Source organism: Accipiter gentilis, chromosome 5, assembly GCF_929443795.1.
Source record: "Accipiter gentilis chromosome 5, bAccGen1.1, whole genome shotgun sequence".
In the NCBI taxonomy this organism is placed as follows: domain Eukaryota; kingdom Metazoa; phylum Chordata; class Aves; order Accipitriformes; family Accipitridae; genus Astur; species Astur gentilis.
Window position 1 is genome coordinate 44,879,678 of NC_064884.1, and position 17,234 is coordinate 44,896,911.

Consider the following 17,234-nt stretch of genomic DNA (forward strand, 5'->3'; position numbering starts at 1 on the left):
CCAAAACCAGACACCCTCTTCCCTGCCCCAGAAACTTGCCGGGACAAACAGGATGCCAGAGACAATACTTCATCCAAAAAAACGTGGAAAATGAGCGTGGGCTTCAACGCCTCGCAGCAGGGTGAGGTTTCCCAACCGGGGATGTCTTCCCAAGGGCAGCAGCGCGAGCAGAGCCCCCTTCTTTATGGCAAGGACTGAGCTTGCTGGCACAGCTGAGAGATGGGGGACAGGCTGTGCATCCCCCCCTCCCCCCCTGAACCCGGATAGCCCCAACGCTGTGAGCAGGGATGCTCCAGAGCATCCAGGGAGACAGGCATGGCAGGGAAAGGGACTGGAGTGGCCAGGAGAAGGTGGTGAGGAGCCTGGAAGCACCCAGATCCAAGTGATTTCGGGCCATGGGCTTGCTCTGCCCCAGCTGCTCTGTCTCACTAATCTCCTTCTGGAAAACAAGCCACGAAACACCCACAAAAGCCGGGGTGCCGCCCCAGCCCACATCGTGCCACAACCGGCAATTTGCTGAGGCAACGGCGGCGGCCCCGGCGGGCGGACGGGCACGGCCCCATTGCCAAAGCGGTTCTCCCTCGATACTGAGAGCCACCGCTCGGCACATTGCACACCGGCTGCGAAATTTGGAGGTGCTGCCCACCCCGATGGTCACCGAGAGTGACCACTGAGAGAGTTTTATAGGGGCACCATCTCCCTTGTTGTCCTCCCCTGCACCCCACAGGGAAAAATGGGTGTATGGGAACGTCCTAAAAACTTCCCCAGGGCTGTGGTCAGCCTCCTGCTAGCAACCCGAGCCGGGCTGCCCCTCGGGGAATTATTTTTAGTGTGTCCCCCCCCTCCACCCCAGGACTATTTGGAAGGCTGGCAGGCGTCCCTGTCCCTGCGCCCTGTCCGGCTCCCAGCCCTCCTCCAGCTCGGGCAAGCAAAAACCTTTCGGTGCCTCACGCTGGCAAGGGGGGACGTGAAGCCCCTTCCCCAGTGCTCCCATGGGAAAACTGTCTCCCCCCCAGGTTTCTTTTCATGTCCTGCTGCCCCTCACACCCCAGGCCGTGGCCAATGCTCCCCCCGTGGGTTCAGCCCCCACCATGGGGAAACACTCCGGCCCCTGAGGTTAAAGCAAACAAGGGCGATTTGGGTGCAAGCGGAGCAGGGTTATGGGGAGGGGGGGCCTGTGCCCCACGGCTGGGGTCACCCGTGATGGCACACGGTAGGGGGGGTACTGACCCCCCAGCAGAGGCCACGTCCTGCATCAGGCTGGACCCCGTGCTGCCAGGACCCCCCCCCCCCGGTCACCCTGTGGGGTTGGGGGTGACCCCAAGTTAAATGCAGCAGAGGTTAAGTGAGGGATGACCCCCCCCCCCCCCACTGCTGAGCCTTCCTCCCCCCCAGGGGCTTCCCTGAACCCCCAATTCGGGGTGCATGAGGGTCCCAATCTCCATCCCACCCTACTGCCCCCCCCAGATCGGTCCTTTCCCAAAAGAGGTGTCTGTGTGCGGGAGGGGGGCACTGGTGGAACAGCCCCCCCCCCCCCCGGCCACATATGTATCGTGTGTGTCCCCCCCCGTCCCCCCACTGCGTCCACACTCAGCAGCACACTGGGGTGCAGGACCCCCAGTTTGGGGGACCCCCCTCTTTTCTCCCCCCCTCTACTGCCGGGGGGGGGGGGCAACTGGTCCCTGCGGGGGCTGAAGTTGGGGTGCAACGGGGCAAGGCTGGGTGCGGGACCGGGGGGGGGGCGGGGGCGGGGCGGGGGGGGGGCGGGCACGGCAGCGCCGGTGGGGGGGACCGGGGTGGCGGAGGCATGGAGCCCGCGGGACCGGTACGGGACCGGGAACGGGACCGGGAACGGGACCGGAGCTTCGCAGCCCCGCCGGGAACTTCGTGCGGCGACGGGGGGAGCGGGGAAAAAAAACGGGGGGGGGGGGGGGGGAATGGGGAAAAAAGGGGAGAAAAACATGGGGAGGGAACACGGGGGTGGAAAAGAAACGGGGGGGAAAAAAGCACAGGAAAAACATGCGGGAAAGAGAGGGGGGGGCGATGGGGATAAATGATGGGGACCGGCGGGGGGGGGAAGGGGAAGGGGCTGGGGGGTGGGGACCGTGGTGTAACGGGGGGAGATGGGGGACAGGGAGTGGGGAGACGGGGGAAGAGGGGAGAAATGGGAAGAAGAGGGGAGAAATGGGAAGAAAAAAGGAAATGGAACTGGGGGGGAATGGGGAGAAATGGGGGGGGGGCAGGACAGGGAGCAGGGGGGCAGTGGGGGCAGGACAGGGGATCAAAGACGGTCCCCAATATCCAGACCCGGGGGGACCCCAAGGGAGAGGATTCAGGGGAGCCCCTGAATCAGGGTGGGCTGGGGGTGGCCGGACTCACCGTGGGGCTGAGCCCCTCCAGCCCCAGCCCCTCTGCTCCCCCCCCCCCCCCCCAGGAGCCCTCCCTGTACACCGTGAAGGCCCTGCTCATCCTGGACAGCCTCGGGCAGCGTCTCCTGGCCAAGGTGAAGCCCGGCCCCCCCCGTGCCTCAGTTTCCCCAGGGGATGCTGCCCAGGTCCCCCCAACACCCCCCCACCCCCCCCCCCACCCTGGCTCAGGCATCTCCCTCTCTGCCAGGCTGTGCGGTTTTGGGGGGTCCTGGCAGCAACCTTAGGGGATCCCAGCGGGGGGTTTGGGGGTCCCGGTACATGCCCCCCACCACCACCACGCAGGATCTGTGCCCACCCTGCCTGTCCCCGCAGTACTACGATGGCACCTTCCCCACGGCCAAGGAGCAAGCGGCCTTCGAGAGGAACATCTTCAGCAAGACCCACCAGATGGGTGGTGAGCTGGGGGGGGGGGGGGGTGTCCCACATGGGAGTTTTTGCAATCACAGGGGGCATGCGGTTGCAAAAGGTTTAATGCTGAAGGGGGGGGCTTAGGGCTTGGAGCAGCACCCCCTCCGGCACAGTCCCGGGGGACTTTACCACTGTCCCGTGTCCCCGTGTCACCCGTGTAGGGGAGATCGCCTGTCTGGAAGGACTCACCGTCGTCTACAGGAGCAGCGTCGATCTCTTCTTCTACGTGGTGGGGGGCTGCCAGGAGAACGTGGTAGGTTTGGGGAGGGGGGGGGAAACAGGCAGTCCTGGGGACCCCCGTGGCCTCGCTGACACCCCAGTTCTCCCGCAGCTGATGCTGTCGGCCGTGCTCGCCTGCCTCCTCGACGCCCTCGGCCACCTCCTGCGGTGAGTCCCCGGGACCACCCGACCCCCAGACCCATGTGCCTCGGATGGGGAAACTGAGGCAGGGCACAGGGCAGCAGTTTGCGTGTGCCGGCATGAAACCCCTGTCCCCTAACGCCCTGGGTGGGACAGAGCCGGTGCCTCTTTGGGATGGCAGGGGTCCGCGTCCCAGCACCTTGCACAGGACCCCGAGCCACGACCGGGAGCGGGTGCAGCGACATCTCCCACCCGCTCGCCCGCAGGAAGGAGGTGGAGAAGCGCTGGCTGCTGGACAACATGGAGGGGACATTCCTGGTGGTGGATGAGATCGTGGACAGGGGGTGAGCTCCTGCGGAGGGGGACGGAGGGGGAGAAACAGCCCGCAGATCCGGGGGTTGCAAGGACTGAGGGTGGCATCGTCCCTCGGGGTGCTGGGAAGGGGCTGGTCCCATCTCTGGCCCCATCTTAGGGTGCCAAGGGGGAACTGGGCACCCCAGTTTGCCCCCATGGCTGCAGGTCTTCCTCAAGCTTTCGTCAGGGCATCCCAGGGCTTTGCACAGGGAGGGAAACTGAGGCACGGGGCGGTGGGGGTGATGCCCGGTGGGGTGCAGCTGGGATTGGGAAGGAACCATGCCGGGAGGATCCCGGTGGGATCGGCACAGCACCGCGCTGCTCCGCAGGGTGATCCTGGAGAGCGATCCTCAGCAAGTGATCCAGCGGCTGAGCCTGCGGGTGAGTGCAGCCATCCTGTGCCGTGGCCTTCCTCCACCCTCCTCTGCCTCTCCCCATCCTCCTCAACCTCCCTCTCCCCCTCCAGGCCCCAGAGCCGGCGGCATACGGCTTCGTCCTCTTCGATTACTTGGCGGGCAGCTCGGAGCGAAGGGACTCAGGGGACACCGGCCGGCACGAATAGGCATCACCGAGGAGGTGCAAACCCTTCCCTGTGTCCGAGGGGTCCGGAGGGGATGGGAAGGGATTGGGGTCGGGGTCCAGTCGCTGCCAGAAAACTCCCAACTACGGCAGACTCGTGGGTGATGGGCACCGAGCAGGATGGGTGCCAAGGGGATGCTCCCCACCTTGGGGCACCCAGTGGGTCCCCTTCGCCCCGGCCAGCCCCGCTCCCAAAGCCGCCGGTCCCCTTCCCTGCTCCCCCAGGTTGATGACAACCCTCTGTGCGAGCAGAGCGTGTCCCAAGTTAAAAGTGCTTCGTTAGCCTCACTAACGAGGAGGTGGGTTGACCAGCTTTACCCAGCAGGAAGGAGACGGGGTGCACCCTAGGTCCCACTCCCACTGCCACCCCACCATGGGGTCCCACGCACCCCTAATTGCTCAGCACGAGGTGTGCCCCCCCCCCACCTCCATCCAAGGAAACCCAGGCATCCGGCTAGGAAGGGCATCCCAAGGCCCCATCCCCATCCCTGGGGTCTTGTACCAGGTCCTGCAGCCCACCGAGGAGCACATCAAGCCATCCCCACTGATGTGACGGCTCTGGGGTCTCCCGGCAGCAGGACACACGGATCTTCCCTGGCATCCCACCCGCTCCAACCCCAGCCCAGATCCCCACGCTCCAGCCTGGATCCCCGGGGCCGGCTCCTCCCCAGTCACATCGCCTGCAGAAGCCTCTTGCCAGTTCTCGTATCCGCCCCTGGCATTTATAATATTGAGGGAAAAATTAAGCACTAATGAAGGAGAATTGATTTGCCATTCCCACTCACTCCCAGCTGGAGCTGGCCACAAATAAAGCTTTTCCTCCTCAGTTGGGTGCCCTCTCTCCATCAGCCGTGTTGGGGTGGTGGGTCCCTGTGGGTACGTCACCCAGCGAGGCTGGGCTCCGGGGGTTCTTTCGCTCTTTGGTGTGTTTCCTTTGGAGGCAAAAGTGCCATTTCTGGGGTTTTCTGTTAAATCCCGCTCTCTGCGGGTTCATCATTTCAAGCCACTAGAAATCAATGGGGTCCGGCACGGACTGGCCTGGGGCTGGCAGGGAGGCTGTGGCCATGCGGGTCTGGGCAGAAAGGAGAGGAGCCCCCCCACCCTCTCCTATGCCCAGGGTGGGGATGGGGGCACGCAGCTGGGCACCCAAACGCTGCCCACCCGTGGGTGCCCGCACGTGGAGCAGCTGTAGTGCTTGCACCCACGGGTGGGCATGGTCTGCTCTGCCACGGTCACGCTGCACCAGCCTAGGGACCCCCCCCCCACCCTATGGACCCTCTCCATCCTGGGACACCCAGCCTAGGGACCCCCCACCCGGGGACCTCCACCGCCTACTTGCACGACGCTCCCTAACACCGCGGCCGCAGCTCCGCTCTTACTCGACGCTCCCTGGCGAGACCACGACAATCTTTGCATAACCCCACCCCGTAGCCCCACCCTCCCACCCCACACACCCCCTTATATGGTGCGTGGGTCCCTCCCCTCTCCACTTTTAGCCCCGCCCCACCCTGGATGCCCCGCCCCTACCCGGACTGCGCATTCGCGATCCTGCAGCGCCACCTGCCGCCGGTGCTGGGGAACGCGCGGGAGCCCCCCCCCCCCCCCCGCGATACCCCCCCAAAAAACCCGGGACCACCCCCCCACCCCGGGACAGACCTTCCCCATCATAGCCCCCCCCCACCTTGAGATCCCCCAAATCCTAAAGATCTTCCCCTTGGGGACCCCCTCCCCATCACAGGGACTCCTCTCCCTTGGGACCCCCCCCCCCCCCACCACCCCAGGGACCCCCCCACCCCCCGCCTTGTGACCCCCCCACCCAGGTTTCCCCACCAGCCTGGGTTCCCCCGGGACAACCGAACCCAGGGACAACCCCCCCCCCCCCACCGCACCCCTTTCCCCACACCCCTCCCGGCTACCCCCCCCCAAAAAAAAACACCTTCCCCACCCCCTCCTGCCATCACCCCGCAGCCACACAGACCCCAAAGGTGCATGTGCCCCCCCCCCCCAAAACACGAGTGACACCCCAAAATCTTCCCCCCCCCCAGCCCTGCGACCCCTTTCTACCCAGCCCAGCTGCAGGGCGCCCGGGGGGGGGGCTGGGGGGGGGTGGTCCCCCTGGCAGACGTTGATGGATGGTCTCACCCCCACCCCGGGACCCCCCCCCCCCCCCCCAAAGCCGGGCAGGGAGAGCAGCTGGCAGAGCTGCCCGTGTCCCCCCGGGGGGGCCCAGGCAGATGTCCCCACAGCCGGGACCCCCCCCCCCAGAATTTTTCTGCCCCCCCGCCCGCCTGGCTGTAGGCCCCCCTCCGCGTCTCTGGGCTGGGAGACCCCCCCCCCCCTTGTGTCCCCACGTCCCCCATGTCCCCGAGTGAGGGGTCTCCCCCCCCCCAGCTGCCTCCCCTTGCCCTGGGTCTGCCCCCCCCGCAATGGGCAACAAAGACCAGTGCTTAGTGGACCCCCCCCCCTGCCCCAAAACTGGGGGGGGGGGGGGCCACATGGGCCAGGCAGGTGCTGGTTTCCCACCATGGGGACCCCCACCCCCAGGGACCCCCCCCCCCCCAAAACCAGAGGTGCCCCCAGGACCCCAGCCAGGGATGGATGGGGCAGAGCACGACCCCCCCCCAAAAAAAAAAAATCCCCCCCCCCCCAGTCCCCATCTGCTCCCTACGGGTGTCCAGGAGGTGAGGGGGGGGTGCCTCATCATGGTGGGGGGTGGGGGGGCTGTGTACCCCCCACTCCCAGGCAGCCCCCAGCGCGGGAGCGAAGAACAAAGAGGAGGAGGAGGAGGAGGAGCGCGAAGGCCCCCTCGGTCCCCGGCCATGACAGCTGGTGCCCCCCAAGTGACACGGGGACAAAGGCGACGCTGCAGGCCATGGGCCCTGGGACAAAGGGGCTTCGCCCCCCCCCCCCCGGGGGGCTGAGGGACTTGGGGGGGGGGGCACCAAGCCACCACTTATTGGGGGGACACACACACACACACATGGGGACTGAGCAGCCCAGGGGGCTTCCCCGGGAGAGACAGGGCTGGGGGCCACCAGCCCCACAGCCCCACTGGCCAGCCCCAGCCCCTTGTGAGCCCCCCCCCCCAGCCACAGCAGCCCCCCCCCCCCCAGCCCCACACTGCCCCCCACAGCCGTGAGACCCCCAAACCCCGGCAGCCTGCATCTGTGCCACCCCGCGCCCCCCATCCCTGCCAGTCTGCGTCCACACCCCCCCCCCCAAACCCCTGTCACCCCCAAACCCATGTCACCCCCCCCCCCCAAACCCCTTGTCACCCCCCCCCAAACTCATGTCACCCCCCCAACTCAGGCCCATTCCCCCCTTGCTCCATTCCCAACCCCAGCTGGGACCCCCCCCAACTCCATGAGGGAGATGATGGGGATGTCTGGGGGTGCAGGGTACCAGGTTTTTTTTGAGGGGGGGGGGGTGACACACAGCCATGCCGGGGGGGGAGGGTGACGGTGACGGGGGTGGCCATGCAGGGGTGTCATGATGGTGAGCGGGGAAGGGGATTCATTAATGGGGGGGGGGGGGAAGAAGTGGTTCCAGCGGCCGCCTTGATTGATGGCCTGGCCTCCATCTTGTCAGCTGGGTTTTGTCTCCCGGCTGGGGGGGGGCTGGGGGGGGGGGGGGGAAGGGAATGGAAAGAGGAGGGAAAAAAGGACCCCGGGGCGGGGGGGGGGGGGGGGGCAGCAGGGGTTGGGGTGCTGAGGGAGGGGGCCCTTCTTTGCTTTTCCCCGGGCTGTCGTGGTGATGGATGGCCTGGCCGGGGGGGGGGCAACTGCCTCGCTGCAGCATCCTCACTGGGGGGGCTGGGGACCCCCCCCCCACACCTCCTCTGCTGGGGTTGGGGGGCCCAAGTAGCACCCAGAGAGCGGCTGGGGGCTGTATGCTCTGGTCCGGGGGGGGGGGGGGCAGCCCCCCTCCCCATCATGTTGGGGTGCTCGGCTGATCCTGTCTCCCCCCCCCAAAAAAAACCAAACAAACCCTGGCTGAGCCCCCCCCCAGCTCATCCCATCCGTGGGTGCTGCTGGGCAGGGATCGCTCCCCAAAAATAACCCCCGAGGATTTTCCCCTCTCCGATGCCTCAACTCTTCTATTTCCACTCCCCGGAAGAGCCCCTGGGACCCCTCGGAGAGGGGGGGGGGGCACGGCCCAGCGCTCCCCCCCCCACCTCCACGAAGCTGTCGCCCCCGGCCCCCGGGTGATACATTCGTCCCTGGGTGCGCGGGGGCATCTGTCGCCCCGTTACGTATTGGTTTAACGAGGAAATTTAGAGCCCGTTAAGCAGCTGCAGTGTCTGCCCGTAGGAAAGCATGGGCAGAATCGAGGGGGGGGGTCCGGGGGGGACACACACACACACACACTGGAGATGGCAGCCCCAGCCCCTCTGCCCCCCTCTCCCTGGAGACCTTGGGGATGGCTGCTTCTCCCTAAAAATTTGGCTGAGAGGGGATGGAAGGGGTGAGGAATGAGGGGGGTGGGGGGGGGATGCGGGAATAAATGGAGGGAGGGATGCAGGAAAGGATGCAGGGACAGATGGAGGGATGCGGGGAGGGAAGCAGGGATGGATGGAAGGATGGAGGGACAGAGGGATGCAGGAACAGATAGAAGGATACAGGGATAGATGGAGGGATGCAGGGATGGACAGAGGGATGCAGGAAACAATGCAAGGAGAGATTGAAGGCCAGAGGGATGCAGGGAGGGAAGTAGGGATGGACAGAAGGATACAGGGATGGACAGAGGGGTGCAGGGATGGACGGAGGGATGCAGGAAACAATGCAAGGAGAGATGGAGGGCCAGAGGGAAGCAGGGATGCAGGAGGGAAGCAGGGATGGACAGAGGGATGCAGGGATGGATGGAAGGATGCAGGAAACAATGCAAGGAGAGATGGAGGGCCAGAGGGATGCAGGGAGGGAAGCAGGGATGGACAGAAGGATACAGGGATGGACAGAGGGATGCAGGGATGAACGGAGGGATGCAGGAAACAATGCAAGGAGAGATGGAGGGCCAGAGGGAAGCAGGGATGCAGGAGGGAAGCAGGGATGGACAGAGGGATGCAGGGATGGACAGAGGGATGCAGGGATAGATGGAGGGATGCAGGAAACAATGCAAGGAGAGATGGAGGGCCAGAGGGAAGCAGGGATGCAGGAGGGAAGCAGGGATGGACAGAGGGATGCAGGGATAGATGGAGGGATGCAGGAAACAATGCAAGGAGAGATGGAGGGCCAGAGGGATGCAGGGAGGGAAGCAGGGATGGACAGAAGGATACAGGGATGGACAGAGGGATGCAGGGATGGATGGAGGGAGGCAGGAAACAATGCAAGGAGAGATGGAGGGCCAGAGGGAAGCAGGGATGCAGGAGGGAAGCAGGGATGGACAGAGGGATGCAGGAAACAATGCAAGGAGAGATGGAGGGCCAGAGGGATGGAAGGAGGGAAGGACTGGTGGGGGGGAATATGCACGGGATGGGCAGGGGTACCGGGGCCGGATGGCTCGGGGACAGCCATGGGGGATGGTGGGGGACAGTACGAGGGGCAGAGGGAGGGGGGCGCGGGCTGGCCCCCCAGATGGTGGGGCCGCGAGGCTGCCCCCGCGCCGGCTCTCTGCTGCGCTTCGCAGCTAATTGAGTGAAATGGCTGTCAGCGATGTAATTAAAGGGGAGCGCGAGTGCTCGGGCAGGCCTCAAACAGATGGAAGGCCCCTTAATTGGTAATTAAATTCCTCCCTGGCAGGTGAGATGGAGCAGCAGCCGGGGCCCCACAAGGCCGCTGGCAGCCGGGCTCCCCCCCCCCCCCCCCCAAAAGCCACGGAGGGGGAGGCAAAGCCGGTTCCCGGCCCCATCGGAGCCGAGGAGGGGGATGACGCAGCCATGGGGCTGAGGGTCCCCGTCCCCAGCCCTGCCTCGTCCCTTTGTCTGCCGATTTCGGGAGCAAACCCAGCCCCGAGCCCACCAGGGCTGCAGCGTCGTCGTCCCCCCCCCCCCCCCCAGCCGGTGACAATCACCCAGGGGACAGACACCCACAGGGGACCCCAACATTTTGGGGGGGCTCCTTGCCCAGGACTGTAGATTTCTGCCATCCACATGTCCCCCTGCTCCGTGTCCCCTCTGTCCACGTCCCCCCCCATCCACTCGTCCCCCTGACCCCCCCCCCCACCAACCCATCCGTCCCCTCCATCCACGCATCCCCCCACACCGGGCACGCGGGGGGCAGGGGGGAGCGGATGCAAAGGCAGCGGGGTGCAGGCAGGGACGGGGGGCTTGGAAACCCACACAAATGCCTGCTGCCCCCCCCCCCCCCCCCAACCCCAACGCTGATCCCCACCAGCCGGGAAGGGAGTATTTTATTTTTCTGTCATTATCTCCCGGTAATGTCGGAGATAATGGGAACAGCGATCGGCGGCGCCGGCCAATATTTCATGCACGATGGGATGGCGGGGCCAGGGCCCCCCCCGAGACAGCGATATTAATAACGGCCCCACGCCACCGCCCTAACGAACCCCCTAACATTGAGGGGGGGCCACCCCGGGCGGTGGGTGCACCCGGTACATCACAGCGGGTAGAGGGGTGCGGTGGGGGCCACCGCCAACCTCCCCCCCCGCCACCGCCAACTCATTTAATTCCCCATTAAAGCCCCCGCGGTGCCGCCGGCCCCCCGCCAGCCGTGACCTCCGGCGAGGGCACTGGCCTTTGCCCCCAGCCCCAGCCGGGCCACCGTGACCTGTGGGGCCAGCTGGGGGGGACCGGGGGGCCGGTGGGGTCAGGGGCCGGGGGCCAGACGGCAGCCCCGCGGCGGGGGGACGTTAGTTCCAGCAGAGCGGGTGGATAAAGGGGGCTTTTATGGCTGGCCCCCCCCCCCCACTCCGTGCCGGATGCCTTCCCTGCTGCTCGCTATGGTGACGATGGCGATGGTGACCCCGTGGCTGCACCGGTTCCTCCCCCAGACCCGGTGCTGAGCTCCCTCGGCCCTGGCAGGATGGGGACCCCCCCCCCCCCCCCCGCCTCAACCCCCCAGCATCGAGGGGGATGGACCCTCCACGGTTCCTGGCTCCATCCGCCAGCAGCAAGGAGTTACAGACACCATTTAATTTGCCCGTTAATCACTGTTAGCGGGGTAATGAGGGGCTCCCCGAAGCCGGGCTGTCTCTCCGCAACCTTCACCCACGTCACCACCGTGGCGGTGGCCACACGCCACCAAGCGTGGCCGCCGCAATGTGTGTGTGTGTGGGGCGGGGGGATGACGACAGGACGGGATGGTGGGGAGCGAGAGCTGGAGCCGGGCTGGGACATCCCCACGAGGCACCCACGGATCTGCCCCATATCCACCCAGGGCCCCACAGCCGGTGGGGACAGGGACAGGATCCCACCCAGCCCCACGTCTTGCTGGGGTGCTGACTGGTAGAGGAGCCCCACTGGGACAGGAGCCAACCCACCCCCCCCAGCCCTACAACTGGATCCCGGGGGGCCAAGATTTCCCCCCCACCCAGATCCCATGGGGGATCCCTGTGCCCCATGTCCACCCCCGGAGGGGATAGACCCCCACCCACGGCTGCATGCCCAGGACCCACTGAAGGACCCTCCTGCCCCACGGAGGACCCAGCCCTGGGGGGGGGGGTCAGACCCACAGCAGAGTCAGACCAATGAGCAACTGTAAGGTGGCAAGGGGAGGGTCAAGAGAAACACAGGGACCAATAGCCTGTCGGGGGAGGTGTGGCCAATAGATGACGTGCAGTGGGTGTGGCAGACCCCTCCCAGGAGATGCTAGGGGGCTCCAGCCACGCCCAACCCAGTATGTCCCAGTACAGCCCAGTATGGCCAGGGGGGCCAGGCTCTGACGGGAATGGATGGGGCTGGCGGTGCCCGGGGGCGGGGGGGTGATTAATGGGGGCCATCGCTCACTGTCCGGCGGGGGCGGGGGGCCCCCCCCCCCCGTGCAGCGATAACGAGCGGCAGGAATAATGAGCGGTGTCATTCCACTTTTCATCGTGATGGAAAGTCATTACAGGCGTCACCGGCGGCGACAACCAGCCATGAATCAACTGCTCTGCTATGAAATTAAAATCGAATCGCCCACCCCCTCCTGCCACCCCACCGCAGCCCCCCCAGCAAGGGCTGTCAGCCCTGGGGGGGGGGGGTGGCTATGCCCTCCGGCAAGGTGTCCCCCCCCTCCCCAAAAGCCACCCCAAGGACAGGCCATCGGGCTCCCAAATCCCTGGGGTCACCCTAGGACCCACAGCCCAGGGACCGACCCAGAGCAGGGGATTTAGGGGCTCCTCTCCCCCTCCTGAAGTCCAGATCGATGGCTGGGAGAAGGGCTTTGGCTTTATTCAACAACATCCACCACCCCCAGGGAGGCCACGGCCATGTTACCAGCACCCCAAGGCTGTGAATTGGGGGTGGGGGGTGTCTGAGGAGCAGGACCCCACCGCTGCCCCTCTCCGTGGGTGCCTGTCCCGGGGGGACTCACAGGGAGACACCCATCAGGTTCACCGGCCGCCCGCTGTAGCGCTTGGAGATGTCGGCCTCGATCTGCAAGACAGAGCCGGGGGAGGGGGGCATCAGGGGGTGGCAAAAGAAGGGGGGGACCTGCAGCATCCCAGTGGGGTCTACCCTCCCTCCCTCACCAGCTTCTGGAGCTCCTTGGTCTTCTCCAGCAGACGGTCGAGCTTGGGCTCCAAGGCACCCTGCTCTGCCAGGGCCTCCTGCCGCTTCTGGCTCATCATCTCCTTCTTGGCCAGCAGCAGCTCCGCCTGCTTCAGCTTCTGCCGCAGTAGCTCACTCACGCGGTCCACGTACCTGTTTGGGGAGAGCCAGGACCATCCATCACCCCTCCATCGCCCACCCGGGTGCCATCCCCACCCCAGGACACCTCCACCTCCTACTCCAGATCTGCCCTGCAGAGCCCCACAGTCGTCGTCATCCCCCCCCAACCCTGCCCCCCCTGTTTTTCCCACCCCGCAAAGACCTGGGGGAGGCGAGGATCATGAAGAGGTGCTGCATGCTGCGGGTGCAGAGCTGGCCCAGCAGAGCCCGGGTGGTGGCCAGGAGGGAGCCCACATGGGCGCTGGTCTGGCCCTGCAGCACGGCGGGGGCCAGCTGGAACTGGCTGACGGCCACGATGTCGGCTTCCTCCTCCATCTCTACCAGGCGCTGGGACAGGAACAGCTCCAGCTGCAGGGACAGAGCAGGGGGACACTCCGGTACTGCCATCCCTGCGGTGGGATGGCAGCAGAGCTGCCCCTTACCCAGCTCCAGCCCCGCCTGCCGTGTCATACCTCCATGAGCTCGTCGATAAACTGGCTCCGGGTCTCGGTGTTTTCCAGGAGTGTCAGGGCGTCGGAGCCAGAGGCGACTCCCTCGGGCACTGGGGGACAAGCCGGGGCGTGAGTGGGGCAGAGAAGGGACCTCCACGGCTCGGATAGTCTGGTCATACCCCCCACCACAACCCGCCCCGCACCAGGTGCTCAGCATCACCCCAGCGCACCGTTTAGTGGAGTCCCCAACAGGCTTTCGGGCAGAGCCAAGATGCCCAGGGTTGCTGCAGGCAGGGAAGGGGGAGTGCAGGCAGGGTGCGTGCTGCCTGCCACCCGCTGGGACCCCCTCTGTCCCTTTGCAGCCGTGCTCACCCTCAGTGCCGGCCTCCAGCACCGTGATCTGCACCTCCTCGCTTTCACCATCTCCCCAGTCAATGCCATCATCCTGCTGCAAAAGAAAGGCCACCCTGTGAGATGGGGGTACCCGGGACACCCCCAGGTCCCCAACCCTGCCCTGGAGCGGGGCCAGACCCCAGGACCACACAGCCAGGGCTTACACACCTGGGGACTGGGCTCTAGCGTGATCCCCCAGTCGATCCCCTCACCCTGCGCTCCCCCATCGGCAACGGCACCGTCATCCACCCTGGTCGGCTCCAGTGTGAAGTCTCCCCAGTCAATCTGCGGGGAGAAGGACAACAGACCCCCTGAAACCCTGGGGGCAAACAGCCCAACCCTAACCGACACGTGGCAGAGCCAGCTGGGGGGGCTCTCCCCAGCACCACAACTCGGCCCCCGCTGGCCAGGACGTACCGTGTCCTCCTTTGGCTGCTCTGGCACCTCTTCTACCTCTGGCCGCTCCACCCGCAGAGGCTGGAGCCCCGTCCTCCACTCGTAGACGGTCGTGTTGCCTCTCTTCCCCACGTGCCGTAGCAGGGGCACCACCAGCTCTTCGGAACTGCCAGCCACCGCGGGGACATCAGTGCCAGGCACAGGTTGGGGACCCCCCAGCACCCCCAACCCTACCAGGGTCTCTCTGGGAGACCCCCAGCCCAAGTGCAGCAGCCAGCCCAACCCGCTGTCCTCACACGTTAGGAGAGGAGATGTGGGGAGAGGAGATGTGTGGGTCTATCCCTGTGCCCCCATACCCACCCCTTGCCCACCTCTCGCACACAAACTCCACACAGGCCTGGTACAGCTCGATGGCCTCGGAGAGCGCGCTGGCTCCCGCTCCGATCTCAGAGAGCGATGACGGCAGGTCCTTCACCAAGGCCAGCAGCTCCTGGCGCACATTGTCACCCTGGGGACAGAGCAGGGACGTCTCAGGGCAGGGAGGCTGGCAGCCAAAGCACCCATGGGGTGGCTTCACCCTCTGTTTGCAGAGTTAGACCTGGCCAGGAAGGGGATGGAGGACTGTGGAGTCAACCTACACCCCCCCCAGCCCCTCCCACAGGTAAGGTGGCACCATGGGGACACCATATGGGACACATGGTCCCAGCCTGAGCCCCGCTGAGGCCAAACGCAGGTGTCTGGGGGCTGCTTTGGTGAGGGAGGTGGCACAGCAGGACCCCCTCCACCCTGGGGCCGGCCACAGGGACTCACGGTGATGCCGTACTGCTTGCAGGAGGTGAAAAACCGTTCCCGCAGCTCGGCCGCCCCCAGTTGACACTCTTCTTCACGGCGGGCAAAGTCCTGCTGGGCCTGCTGGCACCGGCTGATCTGCTTCTTCAGCGAGGGGATCTCGTAGCTGATGCTGCGTACCAGGAGGCTGGCGAGCTCGGCTGCAAGGGGGTCGTAGCATGGGGGGGGTTGCTGAGAGGCCGTTCCAGCCACCCACAAGGTCCTTGGGGTGCTCCAGCCACCTCGGCTGCCTTCCCAGCTGCGCAGCAGAGCCAGCTCGGGGTCCTCACCCCAGTGAGATTTGGCAGCCCATCACGTCCTGCCCCTTTCCCTGCCCGCTCCATCCTCATCCCAGTTTGGAGACTGAAAGTCACCCCCCGACACCTCCCAAAGGGCTCTCTGGAGTCTGCCTGCAGCCAGAGCTGCCTTACCCAGGTAGGTGTTCTCCTTCTCGTAGAGGGACACAATCTCCTGCCAGTCCTGGGGAGGAGGAAGCAGAGGGTGGAGGAGGCTGCTAACGCCCCGGCTGCTGCTGGCCATGTGCCCTCTGGCCCGTGCTCACCTTCATGCGTTGGGACGAGTAGCGTCCAAAGAGATTCTTGGTGGAAGCCTCAGTGCCCTTGAGGATCTCCACAATCCTCAGGCAGTGGAAGTAGTGCAGGTCTGTGTTGGAGAGAGGGACGCGGTCACCAGGATGTCTGCCAAGTGCCACATTCTCCCAGCTCAGCCCAGGGAGTGCAGGTCTCAGAAGGGGCCATGCCACCCACTCCCCAATCTCCTCCTCGGCTGCAGGGAGGTTACCATAACCGAACCCTTGGGAACAGGCTCCTGGTTGTGACACCCACCCTGGCTGCCTGCACCTCAGCAATCCGGGGTACCCCCGACCCCAGGCTCCACTCACAGGCTCCCGCGAGCAGCTGCTTTATCTCCTCGTTCTCCGGCATGTCTTGGATGGCCGCGTTGATCTTTTCGCGGATGACCAGCACCTGGCTCTGCCATTTCAGGTTGCAGTGTCTCCTGTCCACCAGCCAGTCTGCCAGGCAGATGAGAGGGAGGGAAAAACAGGGGGTCAGCTGGGAGAGGGACCCTGGGTGTGTGTGGGGGCTCACCAGGAGAGGGTTACTTCCCCCCTCAGGCTGCCCTGCGATGGAGGCAGAGAGCCGCGGCCCTGGCAGAGGGGGCAAACACAGGGATAAAGCACCGGATTTGGGAACGGCTGGAGGGGAAAGGGAGGGTCGGTGGGGTGTCACCCCACTGCTGTCCGGGCTAGGCCAACCCAACACGACACCGAGAGGGGCAGCCCTGGGGCCGTGAGCTGCCACACGGCGGGGTGACAAACCCTCCCGGGGAAGAAGGACACGAGTGACCACTGCCCCCCCGCCAAACCCCTGCCCACCCTGGAGGGGGTGGGGGGTGGGCTCCCCCACAGTGGAGGTGATGCCGGGGTTGCCGTACCCAGGAGCTTGCCGGTCTGGATGTCGATGGGCACGTTCTGGTAGTCCTGGGGAGAGACCTGCGAGGGGGCGAGGGGCGGCGGGACGTCGTCGGGGCCTGGCGGAGCCCGGCCGGGGCCCGGGCACCCCCTACTCCAGCGCCCGGGCCCGGCCTGTCCCCGCTCCCCCGGGCCTGGGCCCCTTCACCCCTTCTCCCGCCCGGGCCCGACGTGTCTCCGGCCCCCCAGGACCCCGGTCCCCGGTCCCGGCCGCCCCCCCACCTGCATGCCTCCCGCCTGCTGCTCCGCTTCCGCTTTCTCCCTCCCGATCCCGGCGCCCAGCCCCGCCTCGACCAATCGCCGAGCACCGCTCCCGCAGCTCGGCCAATCCAAACGCGCTCCGGCCAGCGGGCCACGCCTTCCTACCAATCAGAAGGGAGGGATAGAGCCACGGCGCCACATGCCGGCGCCCCGGTTGGCTGGGAGGAATCGGGGGGGAGGAGGCGCCACCGACCAATCGGAACGGATTGGAAGGGGGGGGGGAGGGAACACGCCGCACGCATGCGCAGTGCAGCGGATCCCTCGGGGATCCCCGAGGCAGATCCCGGGTCCCACAGGACGGTGGGTGCCCCAGCACAGAGCCAGGATCCCCCGGGGATCCCCAGCCGCCCCTTGAGGGGGATCCCGGCTTCCCTCAGGGATCCCTGGGAGGCCCCCAAGCAGATCCCAGATCCTGTGGGGATCCCCAATTGCCCCCAAAGGGGATTCCCCCATCCCTCGAGGATCCCCAGCTGCCCCCA

The 17,234-nt window shown here is 66.1% G+C and overlaps 2 protein-coding genes across 5 annotated transcripts; one reads left to right on the top strand and one right to left on the bottom strand.

Annotated features, from left to right (window-relative positions):
* The first annotated feature begins 1,789 nt into the window (after positions 1-1,789).
* COPZ2 (COPI coat complex subunit zeta 2) lies at positions 1,790-4,915 on the top strand. Of its 2 annotated transcripts, XM_049800129.1 has the most exons (9): positions 1,800-1,825; positions 2,435-2,503; positions 2,742-2,823; positions 2,999-3,090; positions 3,169-3,224; positions 3,464-3,541; positions 3,881-3,932; positions 4,018-4,127; positions 4,636-4,915. In XM_049800129.1, exons 1-8 carry the CDS (start codon positions 1,808-1,810, stop codon positions 4,111-4,113), a joined length of 543 nt encoding a protein of 180 aa, XP_049656086.1. In that variant the 5' UTR covers positions 1,800-1,807; the 3' UTR covers positions 4,114-4,127; positions 4,636-4,915. The 2 variants fall into 2 exon arrangements, with proteins under 2 accessions (XP_049656087.1, XP_049656086.1); XM_049800130.1 differs by lacking the exon at positions 2,435-2,503 and having other exon boundaries at positions 1,790-1,825.
* A 7,365-nt stretch (positions 4,916-12,280) lies between these two features.
* On the bottom strand, positions 12,281-16,769 carry CDK5RAP3 (CDK5 regulatory subunit associated protein 3). 3 transcript variants are annotated; one of them, XM_049801033.1, is made up of 14 exons: positions 16,717-16,765; positions 16,458-16,515; positions 15,904-16,035; positions 15,565-15,665; positions 15,434-15,482; positions 14,985-15,163; positions 14,546-14,682; positions 14,196-14,340; positions 13,947-14,063; positions 13,758-13,830; positions 13,407-13,495; positions 13,097-13,302; positions 12,756-12,927; positions 12,281-12,660 (listed from the first exon to the last, which is right to left on the bottom strand). In XM_049801033.1, the coding sequence occupies exons 1-14, from the start codon at positions 16,720-16,722 to the stop codon at positions 12,595-12,597; spliced, it is 1,530 nt and encodes a 509-aa protein (XP_049656990.1). In that variant the 5' UTR covers positions 16,723-16,765; the 3' UTR covers positions 12,281-12,594. The 3 variants fall into 3 exon arrangements, with proteins under 3 accessions (XP_049656990.1, XP_049656989.1, XP_049656991.1); XM_049801032.1 differs by having other exon boundaries at positions 12,282-12,660; positions 13,758-13,833; XM_049801034.1 differs by lacking the exon at positions 16,458-16,515 and having other exon boundaries at positions 12,282-12,660; positions 13,758-13,833; positions 16,717-16,769.
* Positions 16,770-17,234: the final 465 nt, after the last annotated feature.